Source organism: Nerophis ophidion, linkage group LG28, assembly GCF_033978795.1.
Source record: "Nerophis ophidion isolate RoL-2023_Sa linkage group LG28, RoL_Noph_v1.0, whole genome shotgun sequence".
Lineage (NCBI taxonomy): Eukaryota > Metazoa > Chordata > Actinopteri > Syngnathiformes > Syngnathidae > Nerophis > Nerophis ophidion.
Genome location: NC_084638.1, coordinates 3,007,497 through 3,034,338, shown reverse-complemented (window position 1 = coordinate 3,034,338; position 26,842 = coordinate 3,007,497). Strand labels below are relative to the sequence as shown.

Below are 26,842 nucleotides of genomic sequence, written 5' to 3'. Positions count from 1 at the left end.
CCCCGCACACCTGCTACTAATTATCACCCCACCTATTTAAGCCAGTCTTCTCTGTTCATTCGGTCTGGGTTCATAGTTTGCTTTCACGCCACCGTACGTCTGGATTTTGATCATTCGCTTTCTCGCAAGTATTTCTATACTCGCTAGCCTCTCACGCTAAGCCACTTGTTTTGTCCAGTTTACATACCGATGATTTGTTTTCTCTTTTGTGCCAACGTGCTATTTAAGTTGGTCTATTTTTACTTCCTCGTTTTCATGCTAGCGTTTTTGGTTTTCCTTTTTATTAGCTCCAGTATTTCTGTTCAGAGCTCCCTTTTTTGTTAAATATTTTAAGATCCTACCTTTGTTGTGTTCACGTCAGCGCATCCTCGAGGGAATCGAACCCGGCCATCACAATGCCCACCAGTCCTCACACATAATTATTTTAAGTGCACTACGCAGAATAAACACAACATTATTAATATTGCTACTGGGGCGGCATAGCTCGGTTGGTAGAGCGGCCGTGCCAGCAACTTGAGGGTTGCAGGTTCGATTCCCGCTTCCGCCATCCTAGTCCCTGCCGTTGTGTCCTTGGGCAAGACACTTTACCCACCTGCTCCCAGTGCCACCCACACTGGTTTAAATGGAACTTAGATACTGGGTTTCACTATGTAAAGCGCTTTGAGTCACTAGAGAAAAGCGCTATATAAATATAATTCACTTCACTACTATGGATAATTTGATCAAAAATTCCCTAAAACAGCCCACTACCTATAATATAGGTTTTTCAAACATAAGATCCCTGATAAAAAAAAAATTGATTTGTATGCAGATTATATTTATTTTCCATAACAAACAAGATAGCTTAAATACCCTGGCAGTGGTAATAAGCTTAAATGTTTGTATTTACATTTTTGGAGTTGATTTTCATCAAATATGCTATTTAACTGCTACTGTTTAACAAGGACTGATTTAAATTGTGTTCAATCAATCAATCAATGTTTACTTATATAGCCCTAAATCACTAGTGTCTCAAAGGGCTGCACAAACCACCACGACATCCTCGGTAGGCCCACATAAGGGCAAGGAAAACTCACACCCAGTGGGACGTCGGTGACAATAATGACTATGAGAACCTTGGAGAGGAGGAAAGCAATGGATGTCGAGCGGGTCTAACATGATACTGTGAAAGTTCAATCCATAATGGATCCAACACAGTCGCGAGAGTCCAGTCCAAAGCGGATCCAAGACACAGCAGCGAGAGTCCCGTTCAGAGCGGAGCCAGCAGGAAACCATCCCAAGCGGAGGCGGATCAGCATCGCAGAGATGTCCCCAGCCGATACACAGGCGAGCAGTACATGGCCACCGGATCGGACCGGACCCCCTCCACAAGGGAGAGTGGGACATAGAAGAAAAAGGAAAGAAACGGCAGATCAACTGGTCTAAAAAGGGAGTCTATTTAAAGGCTAGAGTATACAAATGAGTTTTAAGGTGAGACTTAAATGCTTCTACTGAGGTGGCATCTCGAACTGTTACCGGGAGGGCATTCCAGAGTACTGGAGCCCGAACGGAAAACGCTCTATAGTCCGCAGACTTTTTTTGGGCTCTAGGAATCACTAATAAGCCGGAGTCTTTTGAACGCAGATTTCTTGCCGGGACATATGGTACAATACAATCGGCAAGATAGGATGGAGCTAGACCGTGTAGTATTTTATACGTAAGTAGTAAAACCTTAAAGTCACAGGAAGCCAGTGCAGGTGAGCCAGTATAGGTATATATGTATGTATATATGTATATAAAGGTATATACAGTATAGGTATATATGTATGTATATATGTATATAAAGGTATATACAGTATAGGTATATATGTATGTATATATGTATATAAAGGTATATACAGTATAGGTATATATGTATGTATATATGTATATAAAGGTATATACAGTATATATGTATGTATATATGTATATAAAGATATATACAGTACAGGCGTAATGTGATCAAACTTTCTTGTTCTTGTCAAAAGTCTAGCAGCCGCATTTTGTACCAACTGTAATCTTTTAATGCTAGACATGGGGAGACCCGAAAATAATACGTTACAGTAGTCGAGGCGAGACGTAACAAATGCATGGATAATGATCTCAGCGTCTTTAGTGGACAGAATGGAGCGAATTTTAGCGATGTTACGGAGATGAAAGAAGGCCGTTTTAGTAACGCTTTTAATGTGTGCCTCAAAGGAGAGAGTTGGGTCGAAGATAATACCCAGATTCTTTACCGTGTCGCCTTGTTTAATTGTTTGGTTGTCAAATGTTAGAGTTGTATTATTAAATAGAGTTCTGTGTCTAGCAGGACCGATAATCAGCATTTCCGTTTTTTTGGCGTTGAGTTGCAAAAAGTTAGCGGACATCCATTGTTTAATTTCATTAAGACACGCCTCCAGCTGACTACAATCCGGCGTGTTGGTCAGCTTTAGGGGCATGTAGAGTTGGGTGTCATCAGCATAACAGTGAAAGCTAACACCGTATTTGCGTATGATGTCACCTAGCGGCAGCATGTAGATGCTGAAGAGTGCAGGGCCAAGGACCGAACCCTGGGGAACTCCACACGTTACCTTAACGTAGTCCGAGGTCACATTGTTATGGGAGACACACTGCATCCTATCAGTAAGATAAGAGTTAAACCAAGACAGGGCTAAGTCTGACATACCAATTCGTGTTTTGATACGTTCTAATAAAATATTATGATCGACGGTATCGAAAGCAGCGCTAAGATCGAGGAGCAGCAACATAGATGACATGATGTTTGCACAACAAATGTTTTGGCGCTTTTGTTCATGTGGGAGAATATTCCAATAAAGGTGCACTACACACTACTTTTGAATTCATTATTGGGCTTTGTGTATACAATGCAGTTAATCGCGATTAATCGGAGAAATAGTGCGATTAACTTCGATTAAAATTTGTAATCAATCAATCAATCAATGTTTACTTATATAGCCCTAAATCACTAGTGTCTCAAAGGGCTGCACAAACCACCACGACATCCTCGGTAGGCCCACATAAGGGCAAGGAAAACTCACACCCAGTGGGACGTCGGTGACAATGATGACTATGAGAACCTTGGAGAGGAGGAAAGCAATGGATGTCGAGCGGGTCTAACATGATACTGTGAAAGTTCAATCCATAATGGATCCAACACAGTCGCGAGAGTCCAGTCCAAAGCGGATCCAACACAGCAGCGAGAGTCCCGTTCACAGCGGAGCCAGCAGGAAACCATCCCAAGCGGAGGCGGACCAGCAGCGCAGAGATGTCCCCAGCCGATACACAGGCAAGCAGTACATGGCCACCGGATCGGACCGGACCCCCTTCCACAAGGGAGAGTGGGACATAGAAGAAAAAGAAAAGAAACGGCAGATCAACTGGTCTAAAAAGGGAGTCTATTTAAAGGCTAGAGTATACAAATGAGTTTTAAGGTGAGACTTAAATGCTTCTACTGAGGTGCCATCTCGAACTGTTACCGGGAGGGCATTCCAGAGTACTGGAGCCCGAACGGAAAACGCTCTATAGCCCGCAGACTTTTTTTGGACTTTGGGAATCACTAATAAGCCGGAGTCCTTTGAAGGCAGATTTCTTGCCGGGACATATGGTACAATACAATCGGCAAGATAGGATGGAGCTAGACCGTGTAGTATTTTATACGTAAGTAGTAAAACCTTAAAGTCACATCTTAAGTGCACAGGAAGCCAGTGCAGGTGAGCCAGTATAGGTATATATGTATGTATATATGTATATAAAGGTATATACAGTATATATGTATATATATATGTATATAAAGGTATATACAGTATATGTATATATGTATGTATATATGTATATAAAGGTATATACAGTATAGGTATATATGTATGTATATATGTATATAAAGGTATATACAGTATATATGTATGTATATATGTATATAAAGGTATATACAGTATATATGTATATAAAGGTATATACAGTATATATGTATGTATATATGTATATAAAGGTATATACAGTACAGGCGTAATGTGATCAAACTTTCTTGTCAGCAGCGAGAGTCCCGTTCACAGCGGAGCCAGCAGGAAACCATCCCAAGCGGAGGCTGACCAGCAGCGCAGAGATGTCCCCAGCCGATACACACGCGAGCAGTACATGGCCAGCCCTAGTTAAAAGCTGACGACATAAATCTCCGCGGCGTGACTTTTACCTCTTTTGAAAGTCGCGTTGTGGGGTTCTTGAAGGCGGGACTCCCTTCTGAGGAGGGAACCATCTTCTGCTTTAAGAGCGGAGGAACTCTCAAACCAAAGCTCTTGTTCCCTCGCTGGAGATACGGCGGATGTAGGAAGCGTCTTAAAAAGGAGAAATATCAAAAGTCAGTCACTCCCAACGGTTAAAGGCCTACTGAGACCCACTACGCAGTCTGATAGTTTATATATCAATGATGAAATATTAACATTGCAACACATGCCAATACGGCCTTTTTAGTTGACTAAATTGCAATTTTAAATTTCCTGCAAAGTGTGGTGTTGAAAACGTCGCGTTTGACGTCTCGGGTTATTTTCCAACCCGATCCTAGCTATAAGTCGTCTGCTTTAATCCCCTAATTACACAGTATTCTGGACATCTGTGTTGCTGAATCTTTTTGCAATTTGTTCAATTAATAATGGAGACGTCAAAGAAGAAAGATGTAGGTGGGAAGCTTTTAGCCTTTAGCCACACAAACTACCCACTACAGCATGGCGGAGTGCAGGGGTCGGGAACCTTTTTGGCTGAGAGAGCCATGCAAGCCAAATAATTTTAAAAGTATTTCCGTGAGAGCGATAGAATTTTTTAATTTTTTTTACTGGAGAGGAGGACCCTGCCCCAAGTGGAGGAGTTCAAGTACCTAGGAGTCTTGTTCACGAGTGAGGGAAGAGTGGATGGGGAGATCGACAGGCGGATCGGTGCGGCGTCTTCAGTAATGCGGACGTTGTACCGATCCGTTGTGGTGAAGAAGGAGCTGAGCCGGAAGGCAAAGCTCTCAGTTGTGTCCTAGCTCCAGCCTATCTTGCCGATTGTATTGTACCGTATGTCCCGGCAAGAAATCTGCGTTCAAAAGACTCCGGCTTATTAGTGATTCCTAGAGCTCAAAAAAAGTCTGCGGGCTATAGAGCGTTTTCCGTTCGGGCTCCAGTACTCTGGAATGCCCTCCCGGTAACAGTTCGAGATGCTACCTCAGTAGAAGCATTTAAGTCTCATCTTAAAACTCATCTGTATACTCTAGCCTTTAAATAGACCTCCTTTTTAGACCAGTTGATCTGCCGCTTCTTTTCTTTCTCCTATGTCCCCCCCTCCCTTGTGGAGGGGGTCCGGTCCGATGACCATGGATGAAGTACTGACTGTCCAGAGTCGAGACCCAGGATGGACCGCTCGCCTGTATCGGTTGGGGGACATCTCTACGCTGCTGATCCGCTTGAGATGGTTTCCTGTGGACGGGACTCTCACTGCTGTTTTGGAGCCACTATGGATTGAACTTTCACAGTATCATGTTAGACCCGCTCGACATCCATTGCTTTCGGTCCCCTAGAGGGGGAGGGTTGCCCACATCTGAGAGGAGCCAGATGAGGTGGTTCGGGCATCTGGTCAGGATGCCACCCGAACGCCTCCCTAGGGAGGTGTTTAGGGCACGTCCAACCGGTAGGAGGCCACGGGGAAGACCCAGGACACGTTGGGAAGACTATGTCTCCCGGCTGGCCTGGGAACGCCTCGGGATCCCCCGGGGAGACCTAGACGAAGTGGCTGGGGAGAGGGAAGTCTGGGTTTTCCCTGCTTAGGCTGCTGCCCCCGCGACCCGACCTCGGATAAGCGGAAGATGATGGCTGATGGATGAAGTCTCTTATTTTTTTGAATAACATTGTTACTTTGAGGCTAACCAAAAAAAATAAAAAAATACTTCTCACCATTAATGCAACTTCTTGAACAGGTGCGGTAGAAACCGGATGGATGGATGAGAATGCATGAGAATGTTTTATATTTTGAACATTTTTTTTTATGATTACCAGCGGAATTATTCATTACTTATCGTGTTAAGCAATGTCAGCAAATATTTATCCGAGAGCCAGGTGCAGTCATCAAAAGAGCCACATCTGGCTCGAGAGCCATAGGTTCCCTACCCCTGGCGTAGTGGGTAGAGCAGCCGTGCCAGAAACCTGAGGGTTGCAGGTTCGCTTCCCAACTATTGACATCCAAATCGCTGCCGTTGTGTCCTTGGGCAAGACACTTCACCCTTTGCCCCCGGTGCAATGAATAATAAGTGGTGGTCGGAGGGGGTCGTAGGTGCAAAACTGGCAGCCACGCTTCCGTCAGTCTACCCCAGGGCAGCTGTGGCTACATATGGAGGGGGTCCGGTCCGATGACCATGGATGAAGTACTGACTGTCCAGAGTCGAGACCAAGGATGGACCGCTCGTCAGGACCCAGGATGGACCGCTCGCCTGTATCGGTTGGGGACATCTCTACGCTGCTGATCCGCTTGAGATGGTTTCCTGTGGACGGGACTCTCACTGCTGTCTTGGAGCCACTATGGATTGAACTTTCACAGTATCATGTTAGACCCGCTCGACATCCATTGCTTTCGGTCCCCTAGAGGGGGGGGGGGTTGCCCACATCTGAGGTCCTCTCCAAGGTTTCTCATAGTCAGCATTGTCACTGGCGTCCCACTGGATGTGAATTCTCCCTGCCCACTGGGTGTGAGTTTTTCCTTGCCCTTTTGTGGGTTCTTCCGAGGATGTTGTAGTCGTAATGATTTGTGCAGTCCTTTGAGACATTTGTGATTTGGGGCTATATAAATAAACATTCATTGATTGATTGATATGTAGCTTACCACCACCAGGTGTGAATGAATGATGGGTTCCCACTTCTCTGTGAGCACTAAGAGTATCTAACAACAGAAAAGCGTGATATAAATCTAATCCATTATTATTATTATTATTAATTATTATTACAAACACACAGTGTTTCCTTGTTTAAAATTCCCGGAGGTGAAGCTTTACTATGGAACAGAGCGGTCAAGCGAACATGGATCCCGGCAGGTTTCGGTGAGAAAATTGTGGTAATAAGTCAGCTCTTACCGGAGACATCAGCGGAGCATGCGTCCTGCTACAGCTGCGTGACTTCCCTCAGAGACACTGGGTCAACACACCCGTGGCCACACCCCTCCGACCTTAGGGTACTATTTAACTCACTAAAACACTAGCAACACAATAGCAGATAAGGGATTTCCCAGAATTATCCTAGTAAATGTGTCTAAAAAACATCCGAATCTCTCTCACTGACCTCGCTGTTTTTTTTCTTTCTTTCCATGTCTTCACTCTGAATTTCCTCATCCACGAATGTGAAGTGAAGTGAATTATATTGATATAGCGCTTTCCTCGGGCTTCACGGTGGCAGAGGGGTTAGTGCATCTGCCTCACAATACGAAGTTCCTGCAGTCCTGGGTTCAAATCCAGGCTCGGGATCTTTCTGTGTGGAGTTTGCATGTTCTCCCCGTGAATGCGTGGGTTCCCTCCGGGTACTCCGGCTTCCTCCCAATTTCCAAAGACATGCACCTGGGGATAGGCTCCTCCCACCTCCAAAGACATGCACCTGGGGATAGGCCCCTCCCACCTCCAAAGACATGCACCTGGGGATAGGCCCCTCCCACTTCCAAAGACATGCACCTGGGGATAGGTTGATTGGCAACACTAAATTGGCCCTAGTGTGTGAATGTTGTCTGTCTATCTGTGTTGGCCCTGCGATGAGGTGGCGACTTGTCCAGGGTGTACCCCACCTTCCGCCCGATTGTAGCTGAGATAGGCGCCAGCGCACCCCGCGACCCCAAAAGGGAATAAGCTGTAGAAAACGGATGGATGGATGGATAGCGCTTTACATAGTGAAACCCAATATCTAAGTTACATTTAAACCAGTGTGGATGGCACTGGGAGCAGGTGGGTAAAGTGTCTTGCCCAAGGACACAACGGCAGTAACTAGGATGGCACAAGCGGGAATCGAACCTGCAACCCTCAAGTTGTTGGCACGGCCACTCTACCAACCGAGCTATGCCACCCCAATCTTTCTTCCTCGCTCAAAAGTAATGGGGAAATTGTCGCTTTCTCGGTCCGAACAGCTCTAGCTGCAGGTGGCCATGATTGTAAACAATGTTCAGATGTGAGGAGCTCCACAACCCGTGACGTCACGCGCACATCGTCTGCTACTTCCGGTACGGACAAGGCTTTTTTTTTATTAGCCACCAAAAGTTGCTAACTTTATCGTGGATGTTCTCTACTAAACCCTTCCAGCAAAAATACGGCAATATGGCGAAATGATCAAGTATGACACATAGAATGGACCTGCTATCCCCGTTCAAAAAGGAAAATCTCATTTCAGTAGGCCTTTAAATCTATTTTTAATGCAGTCTGCTGAAAATGATGGAAAGCGCCACTGTCAAAGTTGGAATCGCCACATGTTTAAAGATATCCAACACTCTACTGCCATCTGGCAGCTACAGTGCATAGTGCACGCCGCAAGTTAAATTTCCTTTATTTATTAATTTTTTTGTCCTGTCCAAGTCTCAGGCCAATCATATAGAGTGAGGCAAAAAAGTATTTAGTCAGCCAGCGATTGTGCAAGTTCTCCCACTTAAAATGATGACAGAGGTCTGTCATTTTCATCATAGGTACACTTCAACTGTGAGGGACAGAAAAATCCAGGAATTCACATTGTAGGAATTTTAAAGAATTTATTTGTAAATGATGGTGGAAAATAAGTATTTGGTCAACCATTCAAAGCTCTCACTGCTGGAAGGAGGTTTTGGCTCAAAATCTTACTTCATTCTTTCCTTAACACGGTTTAATCGTCCTGTCCCCTAGGCAGAAAAACAGCCCCAAAGCATGATGTTTCCACCCCCGTGCTTCACAGTAGGTATGGTGTTCTTGGGATGCAACTCAGTATTCTTCTTCCTCCAAACACGAGGAGTTGAGTTTATACCAAAATGGATACATGGATGATACAGCAGAGGATTGGGAGAATGTCATGTGGTCAGATGAAACCAAAATAGAACTTTTTGGTATAAACTCAACTCGTCGTGTTTGGAGGAAGAAGAATACTGAGTTGCATCCCAAGAACACCATACCTACTGTGAAGCATGGGGGTGGAAACATCATGCTTTGGGGCTGTTTTTCTGCTAGAATGACAGGACGATTGATCCGTGTTAAGGAAACTAAAATAGAACTTTTTGGTATAAACTCAACTCGTGGTGTTTGGAGGAAGAAGAATACTGAGTTGCATCCCAAGAACACCACACCTACTGTGAAGCATGGGGGGTGGAAACATCATGCTTTGGGGCTGTTTTTCTGCTAACGGGACAGGACGATTGATCCGTGTTAAGGAAAGAATGAATGGGGCCATGTATCGTGAGATTTTGAGCCAAAACCTCCTTCCATCAGTGAGAGCTTTGAATGGTTGACCAAATACTTATTTTCCACCATAATTTACAAATAAATTCTTTAAAATTCCTACAATGTGAATTCCTGGATGTTTTTTTCACATTCTGTCTCTCACAGTTGAAGTGTACCTATGATGAAAATTACAGACCTCTGTCATCATTTGAAGTGTACCTATGATGAACATTACAGACCTCTGTCATCATTTGAAGTGTACCTATGATGAACATTACAGACCTCTGTCATCATTTGAAGTGGGAGAACTTGCACAATCGCTGGCTGACTAAATACTTTTTTGCCCCACTGTAGTTGATGTCGATGCTCACATCGGCTGTTCAGATTTACTTTACAAAACAGAAGTGTAAGATACTTTTCTTTTTGCATTATTTGTATTTGACTTTATTACATGTATTTATATTATCATTTGGCGCAGGAGGGCCGGCGCAGGAGGGGATAGAAAGAGAAAAAAAAGGAAGACAATAATTCCATTTAAAAGCAATTTAAAAGCAAGTACATTTCCAAAGAGAACTGGTTTCTCAATCTTTTAAAATGGACTTGAATCCCTTCATTCCTTTATGCATTAAAAATTTGAGTTACCGTATCTTATGGACTATAAAGGTGCACTTAAAATCCTTTTGTTTTCTCAAAACTCGACAGTGCGCCTTATAAACCGGTGCGCCTAATGTACGGAATAATTCTGGTTGTGCTTACCGACCTCGAAGCCATTTTATTTGGTACATGGTGTAATGGTGAGTGTGACCAGTAGATGGCAGTCACACATAAGAAATATGTGCAGACGGCAATATGATGGCAGTCACATATAAGAGATACGTGTAGACGGCAATATGATGGCAGTCACACATAAGAGATACGTGTAGATGGCAATATGATGGCAGTCACACATAAGAGATACGTGTGAACTGCAATATGATGGCAGTCACACATAAGAGATACGTGTAGACTGTAATATGATAGCAGTCACACATAAGAGATACGTGTAGACGGCAATATGATGGCAGTCACACATAAGAGATACGTGTAGACTGCAATATGATGGCAGTCACACATAAGAGATACGTGTGGACTGCAATATGATGGCAGTCACACACAAGAGATACGTGTAGACTGCAATATGGTGGCAGTCACACACAAGAGATATGTGAAAACTACAATATGATGGCAGTCACACATAAGAGATACGTGTAGACTGCAATATGATGGCAGTCACATATAAGAGATATGTGTAAACTGCAATATGATGGCAGTCACACATAACAGATACATGTGGACTGGAATATGATGGCAGTCACACATAAGAGATACGTGTTGACTGCAATATGATGGCAGTCACACATAACAGATACATGTGGACTGGAATATGATGGCAGTCACACATAAGAGATACGTGTTGACTGCAATATGATGGCAGTCACACATAACAGATACATGTGGACTGGAATATGATGGCAGTCACACATAAGAGATACGTGTTGACTGCAATATGATGGCAGTCACACATAAGAGATACATGTAGACTGCAATATGATGGCAGCCACAAATAAGAGATACGTGCAGACGGCAGTATGATGGCAGTCACACATAAGAGATACGTGTAGACTGCACTATGATAGCAGTCACACATAAGAGATACGTGTGGACTGCAATATGATGGCAGTAACACATAAGAGAAACGTGTAGACTGCAATATGATGGCAGTCACACATAAGAGATACATGTAGACTGCAATATGATGGCAGCCACAAATAAGAGATACGTGCAGACGGCAATATGATAGCAGTCACACATAAGAGATACGTGTAGACTGCAATATGATGGCAGTCACACATAAGAGATACATGTGGACTGCAATATGACTCAAGTAAAAGGACACCAAAATTTTATATGTTCCATTCCACATGACGCTCAAAAATCTATCAAAATGTTTGAGTACGACTTTGGTAAGCTATGACGCCGAAGTATCCAACATTGTAACATTAATAATTCAGAAAATACAAAATTCATCATAGGTCGACTTTAAGTACAAACTGCAAGCAAAAAAAGTGGGAACTATTATTGACATGGTCGAGTGTAGCATTTTTTTTAAATTATGGGGTACGCCAGCTTATTTTATTTTTTTATAAAAGGCAAATTTCCCACATTATGTCAAGTAATGATATAATTTGGAACTAACCTTGTCCACGGCTCGATGCTCATTGGAGTCACAAAATTCCTCATGATCAGAATCTGCAGGAGGACATACATATATAGAGTATGTATATATATATATATATATATATATTTTTTTTTTTAACACACACACACACACACACATATATATATATATATACACAAAACCTAAAACCAGTGAAGTTGGCATGTTGTATAATTTGTAAATAAAAACAGAATACAATGATATGGGCACTAATACACCCCCATACCATCACAGATGCTGACTTTTCAACTTTGCACCTAGAACAAGCCGAATGGTTCTTTTCCTCTTGTTTATGGAGGACACGACGTCCACAGTTTCCCAAAATAATTTGAAATGTGGACTTGTCAGACCACGGAAAACTTTTCCACTTTGCATCACTCCATCTTATATGAGCTCGGGGCCCAGCGAAGCCGGCGGCGTTTCTGGGTGTTGTTGATAAACGGCTTTCACTTTGCATTGTAGAGTTTTTACTTGCACTTACAGATGTAGCGACAAACTGTAGCTACTAACAGTGGTTTTTTGAAGTGTTTCTGAGCCCATGTGGTAAAATGGTAAATGGTTGTACTTGTATAGCACATTTTTACCCCTTTTTAAGGAGCCCATTCACACACTGATGGCGGGAGCTGCCAAGCAAAGCGCTAACCAGGACCCATCAGGAGCAAGGGTGAAGTGTCTTGCCCAAGGACACAACGGATGGTAGAAGGTGAAGCCTGAACCAGTAACTCTCAGATTCCTGGCATGGCCACTCTCCCAACTTCGCCACGCCGTCCCCAAAAAAGGTGATATCCTTTACACACTGATGTCAGTTTTTGATGCGGTATCGTCTAAGGGATCCAAGGTCACGGGCATTCGATGCCACGAGCTGTGATTTCTCCAGATTCTTTGAACCTTTTGATGATATTACGGACCTTAGATGGTGAAATCCCTAAATCCCTTGCAATAGCTCGTTGAGAAATCTTGTTCTTAAAGTGTTCGACAAATTGCTCACGCATTTGTTCACAAAACGGTGACCCCTCGCCCCGTCATTGTTTGTGGACGACTGAGCATTTCATGGAAGCTGCTTTCATACCCAATCATGGCAACAACCACCTGTTCCCAATTAGCCTGTCCACCTGTGGGATGTTCCAAATAAGCGTGTGATGAGCATCCATCCCTCAACTTTTGTCAGTCTTTTTTGCCACGTGCGCCAGCTTTTTTGAAACATGTTGCAGGCATCCAATTCCAAATGAACTAATATTTGCAAAAAATGACAAAGTTTTCCAGTTTGAACATTAAATATCTTGTCTTTGCAGTCTATTCAATTGAATTTAGGTTGAAAAGGATTCGCAAATCATTGCATTTTGTTTTTATTTATGTGCCAACTTCACTGGTTTTGGGGTTTGTATATATATATATATATATATATATATATATATATAGAGAGAGAGAGAGAGAGAGAGAGAGAAAGAGAGAGAGAGAGAGAGAGAGAGAGAGAGAATAGAATAGAATAGAATAGAATAGATCTTTATTGTCATTGCACAAGTACAACGAGACTGAGTCCAAGGAAAAAAACTCACATAGCATGGCAAACATTTAGACATGGTAGGTTCAGACAAAGACAGGACGCAGAGAGCAAGCAGGACAGGAGGGAGGGTGACATTGGGAGAGATGGGGGGGGGGGGACTAAAAAAAAATATCAGTCCAAGGCTTGACCCTCAGGAGGGGGTCCAGACTGAGTCCAAGGAAAAAAAACTCACATAGCATGGCAAACATTTAGACATGGTAAGTTCAGACAAAGACAGGACGCAGAGAGCAAGCAGGACAGGAGGGAGGGTGACATTGGGAGAGATGGGGGGGAGTAAAAAAATATCAGTCTAAGGCTAGACCCTCAGGAGGGGTCCAGACTGAGTCCAAGGAAAAAACCTCACATAGCATGGCAAACATTTAGACATGGTAAGTTCAGACAAAGACAGGACGCAGAGAACGAGCAGGACAGGAGGGAGGTTGACATTGGGAGAGAGGGGGGGGGGAGTAAAAAAAAATTCAGTCTAAGGGGGGGGGGAGTAAAAAAAAATTCAGTCTAAGGCTAGACCCTCAGGAGGGGTCCAGACTGGGTCCAAGGAAAAAAACTCACATAGTATGGCAAACATTTAGACATGGTAAGTTCAGACAAAGACAGGACGCAGAGAGCAAGCAGGGAAGGAGGGAGGGTAACATTGGGAGAGAGGGGGGGGGGGACTAAAAAAAAACATCAGTCCAAGGCTAGACCCTCAGGAGGGGGTCCAGACTGAGTCCAATGAAAAAAAACTCACATAGCATGGCAAACATTTAGACATGGTAAGTTCAGACAAAGACAGGACGCAGAGAGCAAGCAGGGAAGGAGGGAGGTTGACATTGGGAGAGAGGGGGGGGAGTAAAAAAAATATCAGTCTAAGGCTAGACCCTCAGGAGGGGGTCCAGACTGAGTCCAAGGAAAAAAAACTCACATAGCATGGCAAACGTTTAGACATGGTAAGTTCAGACAAAGACAGGACGCAGAGAGCAAGCAGGGAAGGAGGGAAGGTGACATTGGGAGAGGAGGGGGGGAGTAAAAAAAATATCAGTCTAAGGCTAGACCCTCAGGAGGGGTCCAGACTGAGTCCAAGGAAAAAAAACTCACAACGCATGGCAAACATTTTGACATGGTAAGTTCAGACAAAGACAGGACGCAGAGAGCAAGCAGGGAAGGAGGGAAGGTGACATTGGGAGAGGAGGGGGGGAGTAAAAAAAAAATTAGTCTAAGGCTAGACCCTCAGGAGGGGTCCAGACTGGGTCCAAGGAAAAAAACTCACATAGCATGGCAAACATTTAGGGCAAGATGGAACATATATATGTATATATATATATATATACATATATATTGACAACCATTGGGTGTGTGTATTGTGTAATATAGGCAATACTTGAAAATAATACAAATACAATCCTACCGCTCACAGGTCCATTAAATCGCATGTCGGCAGGGCTACAACGTATGCTGGGCTCAGTAAAGCACACCAGCTCCTCCTCCTCCACCTCGCTGTTGAGGGAGCTGTGGGTGTTAGTGGAGGAGGACATGCTCAGCTCCAAGCCGCTGCTGTAAGTCCTGGTGTCACATCGCCACTCTTTCTCCTCAAGGCTCCACTCTAGTCAAACGGGAGGAAAGGAATCATGATTACGGACATGGCCTTTATCCACCTAAACCAGGGGTGTCAAACTCATTTTAGAACGGGGGCCACATGGAGAAAAATCTACTCCCAAGTGGGCCGGACTGGTAAAATCACGGCATGATAACTTACAAAATTTAAGCTGCAAGCAGTGATGGACCGGACCGACTTTTGCTGGTGTTTCCTGCCTTTACCCATTCAACATACCTTTACCTGCACATTACCTACCTTCCCTGCATCCTGGGGTCACACTGGTGCTTCTTTCTGTCACCCGTACACGCTGGTGTTTCCTGCCATCACCCAGACAACACATTTTTACCTGCACATTACCTACCTTCTCTGTATCCTGGAGTCTAACTGGTGCCTCCTTCTTTCACCCAGTCAATATATCTTTACCCGCACAGTACCTACCTTCTCTGCATCGTGTGGTCACGCTGGTGCTTCCTGCTTTTAAGCGGCCATCTTGAGACGGCAGCAGCACAGCAGCATCAGCGCAGCGGTTCTTTGAAGGCTCGTAAAATCAAAACCGGAGCAGTTACAAAAACTCTTTCGTCAACTTTTAATCAGAAGCGTTCTATCTCTTTCCTGTGTGAGTTTGAAGCCGACACAACAAACGCGCTCAGAGGAGATAATGTTTGAAAAAAGGTGACGGGTTTTTACAAAACTTTTGTTTTGAAGGGGTAATTGCCAACTTTACGTCGATTTTTGCTGAAGGATGTAAAGAAATGAAATGTAGGTCTAAGTGAGACCTACATAGAAGTTTTTGTTTCATGTCATTACGACATTCCTACCGGAAGCTACAAGCAGTTTTGTCTGTTTTTTTTTCTAAGAGCAGTTTTGTCAGTGTTTTATTCCTAGGGGTCGCTAGAGCGCAATTTTGAGTTTTGGGCTTTGGTTTTTTTCATTCAATTGGAATTTTTGCCAGTCCTGATGTGTGTGTCCAATTTGGGGAGTTTTGAAGCATTTTAAGGGGGTCAAATTACAGCTCAAAGAGGCAAAAATGACATTTTTTGGAAACTTTTGTTTTGAAGGGTTTTTGCCAACTTCCTTTTGACTTTTGCTGAAGGAGGTTGGTGTATGAAATCTAGGTCTAAGTCAGACCTACATAGAGGTTTTTGTTTCATGTCTCTACGACATTCCTAACAGACGTTACAAGCAGTTTTGTTTGTTTTTTTCCTAGGGGGCGCTAGAGCGCAATTTTGAGTTTTGGGTTTTGGTTTGTTGATTAGATCGCAATTTTTACCAGTCCGGATGTGTGTGTAAAATTTGGTGAGTTTTAAAGCATGTTACGGGGGTCAAATTACAGCTCAAAGAGGCGGCGGTATAATAATAATAAAACCTTAGCAATACAATAGGGTCCTCTGTCCCAAAGGGACATTCGGTCCCTAATAATAACAAATTCAGATTGTTTTCTTCGTTTAAAAATAGAACAAGCACTTTCTGAAAATGTACAAATCATAATGTTGTTAGTTTTTTTACACTTGACAGGTCTGGACTACAGGCAGGCCAGTCTAGTACCCGCACTCTTTTACTACAAAGCCACGCTGTTGTAACACGTACAGAATGTGGCTTGGTATTGTCTTGCCGAAATAAGCAGGGGCGTCCATGAAAAAGACCATGCTTGGATGGCGACATATTTTTCTCCAAAACCTGTATGTACCTTTCAGCAGTCTAGTACCCGCACTCTTTTACTACGAAGCCACCCTGTTGTGACATGTGGCTTGGCGTTGTCTTGCTGAAATAAGCAGGGGCGTCCATGATGACGTTGCTTGGATGGCAACATATGTTGCTCCATATCTTGTATGTAGCTTTTAGCATTAATGGTGCCTTCACAGATGTGTAAGTTATCCACGCCTTGGGCACTAATACACCCCCATACCATCACAAATGCTGGCTTTTCAACTTTGCGCCTATAACGGTCTTAATGGTTATTTTCCTCTTTGTTCCGGAGGACACGACGTCTACAGTTTCCAAATACAATATGAAATGTGGACTCGTCGGACCACAGAACATTTTTCAACTTTGCATCAGTCCATCTTAGATGATCTCAGACCGAGCGAAGCCGGCGGCGTTTCCGGGTGTTGTTGATAAATGGCTTTGGGTTTGCATAGTAGAGTTTTAACTTGCACTTACAGATGTAGCGACCAACTGTAGTTACTGACAGTGGTTTTTTGAAGTGTTCCTGAGCCCATGTGGTGATATCCTTTACACAATGTTGTTGTTTTTTTTATGCAGTACTGCCTGAGTGATCGAAGGTCACGGCCTCGTGATTTCTCCAGATTCATTGAAACCTTTGGTGATATTACGGACGGTAGATGGTGAAATCCCTAAATTTTTGCAACAGCTCGTTGAGAAATGTTGTTCTTAAACCTGTGGGATGTTCCAAATAAGCGTGTGATGAGCAAATCATTGTATTCGGTTTTGATTGACTACTTACACAACGTGCCAACTTCACTGGTTTCGGGGTTTGTACTTGTGGCGAATTTGTGATGGGCCACCACACATTGCAGAATGTACGGGAAACAGTATTCCACGTCTGGGATAGTAACCCAAGTATGACCCACTAGTAGTACCTTTGTGATCCGACTTGTCTTCATCATTGTCAGTCTCATTTTCTTCGCGTATGTCCTCTTCTCCCAGATATTCATTAGCATCCTGGCCCGGATCGAAGCTCACGCTGCTAACACGCTCCTTTTCTTGAACGTCCTGTATATCATTCCACAGATCTCCGTAGCCTGTAAAAGGGACACGAGAACCAACATAAATACACGCAACAACTTTTAGCTCTTATTTCCAAAATGCTGTATACTACTGAATTGGGGTCTTATGGCCACTTATGTGGACACTTATAATGCCATCTGGTGGTGTGAGAGGAGTATAACATACAATGAAATTTGGGGGAAAAAAAGTGTAAAAATAAAGATTGGCATGTCACTAAACATGAAGTACACGTTTGTGTACTTATGGACTAAGTATATCATATCAAAAGATGATTTTTAGTTTTTATTCTAATTAGGGGTCCAAAAAGCCCAAATAGCAAAGAGAAATTAAAAAAAGCATGTTTTGGCTTTAAGAGGTTAAACCTTAACAAAGAACTACATGTCTTCAACTCACGATTATTGAAATTACGATTAATAACACGATTATTCATTTATTTAAAAACACAAATATTTATTCTACCACCAAATCTCAACCTTAAAATTAATTCAAACGAACAATGGATATGAATTAGTAAAATAATAGTAACAACAATACATTAAAACTACAATTGCAATATAATAAAACAATAACATTTACCTTTTACACTTATTTTACTACCATAGGATGTGTGCTTTTTGTGCCATAATTAGAATTGAATAAAATGCAAAAACCCTCACACTTAGTGATGCGATACATTTTTGGGCAATTTTTAACCAATATTTTATTTCATTTTTGTAAATGTATCAATATGTGCTTCAACTACTGAATTGGGGTCTTATGGCCACTTATGTGGACACTGCCATCTGGTGGTGTCAGAAGAGTATAACATACAATGAAAATTTAGGGGAAAAAAATGTAAAAAAAAAGAATTAGCATGTCACTAAACATGAAGTACACATTTGTGTACTTATGGACTAAGTACATCATATCAAAAGATGATTTTTAGTTTCTATACGAATTAGGGTCCAATAGGCCTAAATAACAAAGGCAAATAAAAAAAGTATATAAACAAACAGCTTGGGCTTTAAGAGGTTAAGCAACAAGCGGGGCGACCCTCAGCTTTTTCGGGCCCTGATTGCAGCCTCGCGAGTGTTGTGTTTTTTTATGCTCGAGTTATAAAATTATTCTACCAACTGATGTATAGAAGGGGAGTAGTCCGCCCCTAGGGTTCTGACTTGGAACAACCATAAAAGACAGAATGAACAAAAATGCGGTTCAATAAACTCAACCGTGCGCCTTACACCCCGATGCGCCTAATGAACGGAAAAATTCTGGTTTTGCTTACCGATCTCGAAGCAATTCTATTTGGTACATGATATAAAGATAAGTGTGATCAGTAGATGGCAGTCAAACATTAGAGATATGTGTAGACTACACTTTGATGGCAATATTAAGTAAACAACACCAGTATTTTATATGTTCCATCGAAAATATAGAACATTAAACACGGCGCTCAAATATGTTTTAGTACGACTTTGGTAAGCTATGAAGCCGCGCCGCTTGATGGATTGTCGGCGCATTAAACAAACGAGTATTATTATGGGGTGTGTATAAGGCGTTTTGTTTCACAATATTATGCAAAAGCAACTTTTCTTACCTAATGGTACCTGCTGATCTGTATTTGGGATCTGCATAAATCATGAAAAATTGCGTTTGTCCGCCTTTGTAGTCCGTGCCGACCCCATAGTCAATAAGCCTCTTCTTTTTCTCTATCTTCTTGTTATGACATTCATTCTCCGCTGTTGCCATTTCTAATATAAGGTAGTGTAAAGTTCTTACTTATTTCCGTCAGTAAACTCGCCATGAAAGCGCTAAAACATACCGGTGTTGTGAGTTTACATTATTCACCCAAGGAATTTTTTTTTTTTATACATTTCCAATGTTGTTATTGCACCAGTGAGCCGCGGATGAGGAGATGCTTCTCCGTCATTGATTTAAGTAAAGTCGGAATGTCGTTAAAAGAGTTGGCGCCATCTTTTGAGACTTCTTCCACTCCCGTCCTTGCACGCTACACGGCCACAAAAAAGATGACGGGGAGACACAAAAACTGCGGAATACGTTCTATTATTTTAGCAAACAGTGCATTGTAAAAATACTTTCCTTCCATTGCAGGTTTCCTCGGAGTGAGCAGCTCATCTAAAAGATAAAGACAGATGAAAAAAAATGCGGTTCAATAAACTCAACCGTGCGCCTTACACCCCGATGCGCCTAATGAACGGAAAAATTCTGGTTTTGCTTACCGACCTCGAAGCAATTCTATTTGGTACATGATATAAAGATAAGTGTGATCAGTAGATGGCAGTCAAACATTAGAGATATGTGTAGACTACACTTTGATGGCAATATTAAGTAAACAACACCAGTATTTTATATGTTCCATCGAAAATATAGAACATTAAACACGGCGCTCAAATATGTTTTAGTACGACTTTGGTAAGCTATGAAGCCGCGCCGCTTGATGGATTGTCGGCGCATTAAACAAACGAGTATTATTATGGGGTGTGTATAAGGCGTTTTGTTTCACAATATTATGCAAAAGCAACTTTTCTTACCTAATGGAACCTGCTGATCTGTATTTGGGATCTGCATAAATCATGAAAAATTGCGTTTGTCCGCCTTTGTAGTCCGTGCCGACCCCATAGTCAATAAGCCTCTTCTTTTTTAATATAAGGTAGTGTTAAGTTCTTACTTATTTCCGTCAGTAAACTCGCCATGAAAGCGCTAAAACATACCGGTGTTGTGAGTTTACATTATTCACCCAAGGATTTTTTTTTTTTTTATACATTTCCAATGTTGTTATTGCACCAGTGAGCCGCGGATGAGGAGATGCTTCTCCGTTATTGATTTAAGTAAAGTCGGAATGTCGTTAAAAGAGTTGGCGCCATCTTTTGAGACTTCTTCCACTCCCGTCCTTGCACGCTACACCGCCACAAAAAAGATGACGGGGAGACACAAAAACTGCGGAATACGTTCTATTATTTTAGCAAACAGTGCATTGTAAAAATACTTTCCTTCCATTGCAGGTTTCCTCGGAGTGAGCAGCTCATCTAAAAGATAAAGATAGATGAAAAAAAATGCGGTTCAATAAACTCAACCGTGCGCCTTACACCCCGATGCGCCTAATGAACGGAAAAATTCTGGTTTTGCTCACCGATCTCGAAGCAATTCTATTTGGTACATGATATAAAGATAAGTGTGATCAGTAGATGGCAGTCAAACATTAGAGATATGTGTAGACTACACTTTGATGGCAATCTTAAGTAAACAACACCAGTATTTTATATGTTCCATCGAAAATATAGAACATTAAACACGGCGCTCAAATATGTTTTAGTACGACTTTGGTAAGCTATGAAGCCGCGCCGCTTGATGGATTGTCGGCGCATTAAACAAACGAGTATTATTATGGGGTGTGTATAAGGCGTTTTGTTTCACAACATTATGCAAAAGCAACTTTTCTTACCTAATGGTACCTGCTGATCTGTATTTGGGATCTGCATAAATCATGAAAAATTGCGTTTGTCCGCCTTTGTAGTCCGTGCCGACCCCATAGTCAATAAGCCTCTTCTTTTTCTCTATCTTCTTGTTATGACATTCATTCTCCGCTGTTGCCATTCCTAATATAAGGTAGTGTAAAGTTCTTACTTATTTCCGTCAGTAAACTCGCCATGAAAGCGCTAAAACATACCGGTGTTGTGAGTTTACATTATTCACCCAAGGAATTTTTCTTTTTTATACATTTCCAATGTTGTTATTGCACCAGTGAGCAGCGGATGAGGGGATGCTTCTCCGTTATTGATTTAAGTAAAGTCGGAATGTCGTTAAAACAGTTGGCGCCATCTTTTGAGACTTCTTCCACTCCCGTCCTTGCACGCTACACCGCCACAAAAAAGATGACGGGGAGACACAAAAACTGCGGAATACGTTCTGTTATTTTAGCAAACAGTGCATTGTAAAAATACTTTCCTTCCATTGCAGGTTTCCTCGGAGTGAGCAGCTCATCTAAAAGATAAAGATAGATGAAAAAAAGACATTTTGGAAGAAAATAAGACACTTTTCAAGTTGATAATCAGGCTCCTGGTTAAAAACAATACCTGCTCTTTGTGCAAAGGGCCCTGCGAAAAGTCTGCTGTCCATCTCATCCCTTTCGCCTTCGTCCTCGAACACGTCCGTGTAGAAATTGCCGAGCTTCTGCACCAGCTCGGCGACTTCATTTGAGACGGGCATGGTCTCCAAAATCTGCCGTACGCCGAGGACAAAATGTTGCCGTCGCTATTGCGTTGTTGTTCATTACATTCATGAATCCTTCATTCAAAGCAGTGACATCATGACAATGACTTGTATGACGTTGAAATTCAACGTACCAGCTGGATTTTTTCAACATAGTGCTTCATGGCGTCCTCCTTGGTCATATTTCCCAAAGAACTCCATGCATCCCTGACAACAAAGTCAGGGATGAACAAACACTGAGCATTAATATCATAATAGAGTGGGAGTTATTATATATATATTGAACTGGGAGTCAAATACATTGCACATACAAACACACATATATACTCACATTTATTCATACATACATACATATATACATAGTCGAGGTTTCTGTGGTTTATCAGTTATACAGTGCTCAATACCGGGGTAGAGGCCATATCATCCCTACAAGCCCGTTTTGCAGGTTTCCCTGCTCGTCAGGGGATTTTATTTTATTTATTTATTAAGCAGCAGGGAGCAGTGAAACCTGCAAAACGGGCTTGTAGGGATGAAATAACCTCTGTGTTTTTCCCTAACCTAACGTACATATACATACGTACGTATACACATACATACATATCATATATACATACATACGTACGTGCATACATACATACGTACGTATATATTAATACATACATATGTATACATACATACATACGTACGTGCGTACATACATACATACATACATATGTACATATATACATACATAGGTGCGTACATACTTACATACGTACATACATACATACATATAAAGCATATACATGCACACATACATATATACACGCATACATAAGTATATACATGCATACATACGTATATACATACATGCAAACATACGTATATACATACGTGCATACATACATACATACATACATAAGTATATACATTCATGTGTACATACATACGTATATACATACATATATACATGCATACATACGTATATACATGCATACATACATGCATACATGCATATATACATGCATACATACGTATATACATGCATACATACATGCATACATGCATATATACATGCATACATACGTATATACATGCATACATACGTATATACATGGATACATATGTATATACATGGATACATACGTATATACATGCATACATACGTATATATATGCATATATACTGTATGTATATAGATACATGCCTACATACGTATATACATACATCAATACTTACATGCATGCATACATACATACATACATACATATGTACATGCATACATACCTATATACATGCATAGATACATACATACACACATACATATGTATACAGATACATGCATACATACGTACTGTATATTCATACCTGCATACATACATACATGCATGCATACATACGTATATACATGCATACATACGTATATACATGCATACATACGTATATACATGCATACATACGTATATATATGCATACATACTGTATGTATATCGATACATGCCTACATACGTATATACATACATGAATACTTACATGCATTCATACATACATACATATGTACATGCATACATACGTATATACATGCATAGATACATACATACACACATATATACATGCATACATATGTATACAGATACATGCATACATACGTACTGTATATTCATACATGCATACATACATACATGCATACATACATATATACATGCATACATACATACGTGTATATATACATGTATACAGTACGTATATAAATACATACATACATACGTATGTACATACGTATATGCATATATACATACATACGTATATACATATATACATACATGCATACATACGTATTTACATACATGCATACAAACATACATATATACATTCATACGTACATACATACATACATACGTATATACATGCATACATATATACATAGATACATACATACAGACATAGGTATATACATATCCATACATATATACACAGTACGTATACATACATACATACATATGTATATTCATATGCATATATATATATATATACATACATACCTGAAGGAATCAATAAAGTACTATACATACATACATTATATACATACGCACATACATATATACATTACATACATACACTGTACTGCTAATGACTTGGCCCGGCCACAAGTGTATACAATCAAGCACTTAGGCATAGAGACTGTTTCTACAAACATTTGTGAAAGAATGGGCCGCTTTCAGTGATTTCCAGCGTGGAACTGTCACAGGATGCCACCTGTGCAACAACTCTAGTTGTGAAATTTCCTCGCTCCTAAATATTCCAAAGTCCACTGTGGGCTTTATTATAAGAAAATAGAAGAGTTTGGGAACAACAGCAACTCAGCCACCAAGTGGTAGCTAGGCCACATAAACTGACAAGAGAGGGGGTCAGCGGTGAAAGGACATGGTGTCCCACGGCACACCAAACTACATTTTGTGCCGCGGAACTGTGGTTGAAAAACACTGCTCTATACAACGGCCAAGAAACACTGCTTTAAAAAGGTACAGTTGAATGGAGTCCAAACCCTCACGGCGGGAAAAGTGCTCACCATTTCGCTTGCTCTTGCGACTCCCAGAACCCAAACGGTCTTGCGTAGCTGCAAGGGCCCGAGGTGGCCTGCATGTAGTAACTAAAGAACATCAGCATCATGTCGTCCGACAGCTGAAAGGGACCTGGTAGACGAAAGGGTATTGTTAAAGTCCTACTGAAAGCCACTACTAGCCACCCCGCAGTCTGATAGTTTATAGATCAATGATGAAATATTTGCCAATACGGCCGCTTTAGTTTACTAAATTACAATTTTACATTTCACGCTAAAACTTTGACGTATTTTGATATAAGTCGTCTCTTTTCATCGCATAACTCCACATTATTATGGACATCTGAGTTGCTGAATCTTTTGCAGTTTAGTCAATGAATAATGGAGACGTCAAAGAAGAAAGCTGTAGGTGGGAACACAAACACAGCCGGTGTTTCATTATTTCCATTCCCTAACGATGACGGTGAAGCTTTACCAAGGAACAGAGCTTTCAAGCCAACATGGTTCCCTACCAAATGTCAACCGGTGAGAAAATTATGGTAATAAGTCGGCTCTTACCGTAGACATGAGCGGAGAGCTTGCGTCGTTCCTCGTGTAAAAAGACGCAGCTGCGACTCTCTTGCCTCCTCCGTGGCTTCCCTCAGAGACACTGGCGGTCACCACACCCCTCCGACTTTCAGGTACGACGGTATAATCTCACCACAACACTGTCCCCTGGCCTCCCTGAAGGATTTACACAACTCCCGTTGCCTCAACAGAGCAAAAAACATCACCAAGGACAGCATACACCCTGGCTTCCACCTGTTCGACTTGCTACCGTCAGGCAGGCGCTACAGGTGCATCAGAGCCAGAAAAAACAGGCTCAGAGACAGCTTCTTTCCCAAAGCTGTGCCATGTTGAACTCTAACTTGAAATTATAATAATAATAATAATAATAATAATAATAATAATAATAATAATAATTCACCCCTATACAATATCATGCCCTAATACCCTACTGTGCAATAGTACCCTTCGAGTGCAATACGCCTGACACTGATTGTTATTTATTACTTCGGTATTCTTGTCTTGTTCTGTATATTGTACAGTATTTTGTAGTTCTATAGTGTTTTGTATATTGTACAGGATTGCTTATTATTTTTATTGGATAGTAGTCTTTTTATTTCAATTGTTAGTTTGTTCCTTTATTACCTCTTGCTTTATTTATTCCACCCCATATTTGTACCCACTACCGCACCTTAAGTTGGAGTCTTTAATCTCGTTATATGCAAATATAATGACAATAAAGTCCATTCTATTCTATTCTTCTATTCTATTCTAGTAACACAATAAGCAGATAAGGGATTTTCCAGAATTATCTTAGTAAATGTGTCTAATAACATCTGAATCCCTCCCACTGCCCTCGTCTTTTTTTCTTCTTCTAGTCCTTCACTCTTACTTTCCTCATCCAGAAATCTTTCATCCTCGCTCAATTTAATAGGGAAAACGTCGATTTCTTGGTCCGAATCGCTCTAGCTGTTGGCGGCCATGATTGTAAACAATGTTCAGATGTGAGGAGCTCCGCAACCCGTGACGTCACGCCCACATCGTCTGCTACTTCCGGTACAGGCAAGGCTTTTTTATTAGCGACCAAAAGTTGCGAACTTTATCATCGATGTTCTCTACTAAATCCTTTCAGCAAAAATATGGCAATATCGAGAAATGATAGAATGGACCTGCTTAAATAAGAAAAGTAGGTCAGCCACCTGTACCTAACTATTCATGCATCCATTTTCTACCGCTTGTCCCTTTATAATGTGCAACATGCACACGTCATTCATACAAATTTGCACTTTTATGATCACTGTTATGTCTTTCCCCATGAAATACAGCTAGAACCTTCGTTCGGCAGGCTGCAGATGACTTTAACCGCAGCATAGAATTTCGCCCGCAGGGTGTGTTGGTCCTCCTCCTGCGCCATGTGAGCGTCCACACGATAGTCCTCACCTGTCAACATCAAACACATTTTTTTTTTTTAAACTCGAAATGACTCTCTTTCGTCAATAAATTCCCTCTAAATAAACCCCTCTCGACTTCTTCACACCGTATTTAGCACTACAATGTCCGCAGAGATGGAAACATATTAGCGACTTACCATAAAATGTGCTCCAAAATGTACATTTAGATTATAGAAACGGAAGCGCTATCAAGCTGGGAAATGTAGTTTTTAAACAGCATCGTGGGAGAATAGCCCAGAGAAAGGGGCTTTAAACCGCAAGTGTTCATGGGAAGCGTAGTCCAAAATCGTCGTCCTATTTCGGCCGACTTGTCGTTATTTTATTTTTCCTTCCGTATGTTTAAATACTTCAAATTGTACTAAAACGAAACAACGCATTGATATGTATTTCATTGTAAAATATGCTTTTATAACCCGTATTGTTTTCAGCTATTTTCTTACCATACAATGTGCTCCAATGGCGTGAAAGTGTATATCTGTACATAAAAAAAAAACAAAAACGGAAGCGCCTTCAAGCTGGGAAATGTAGTTTTAAACCTGT

At 41.5% G+C, this 26,842-nt stretch overlaps 1 protein-coding gene across 1 annotated transcript in view; it reads right to left on the bottom strand.

The window, feature by feature from the left end:
* Positions 1 to 26,577, bottom strand: part of LOC133544904 (acyl-CoA-binding domain-containing protein 5-like) — a 72,210-nt gene extending 45,633 nt beyond the window's left edge. Inside the window, exons 1-10 of the mRNA XM_061890144.1 lie at positions 26,440 to 26,577; positions 26,184 to 26,291; positions 24,315 to 24,438; positions 21,901 to 21,973; positions 21,631 to 21,775; positions 21,505 to 21,538; positions 17,410 to 17,573; positions 14,621 to 14,815; positions 11,652 to 11,704; positions 4,211 to 4,352 (exon numbers count right to left, since the gene is read on the bottom strand). Coding sequence (XP_061746128.1) covers positions 4,211 to 4,352; positions 11,652 to 11,704; positions 14,621 to 14,815; positions 17,410 to 17,573; positions 21,505 to 21,538; positions 21,631 to 21,775; positions 21,901 to 21,973; positions 24,315 to 24,438; positions 26,184 to 26,265 — 1,012 coding nt within the window. The 5' untranslated portion in view covers positions 26,266 to 26,291; positions 26,440 to 26,577. The remainder of the gene's footprint in view (positions 1 to 4,210; positions 4,353 to 11,651; positions 11,705 to 14,620; positions 14,816 to 17,409; positions 17,574 to 21,504; positions 21,539 to 21,630; positions 21,776 to 21,900; positions 21,974 to 24,314; positions 24,439 to 26,183; positions 26,292 to 26,439) is intronic.
* Positions 26,578 to 26,842: the final 265 nt, after the last annotated feature.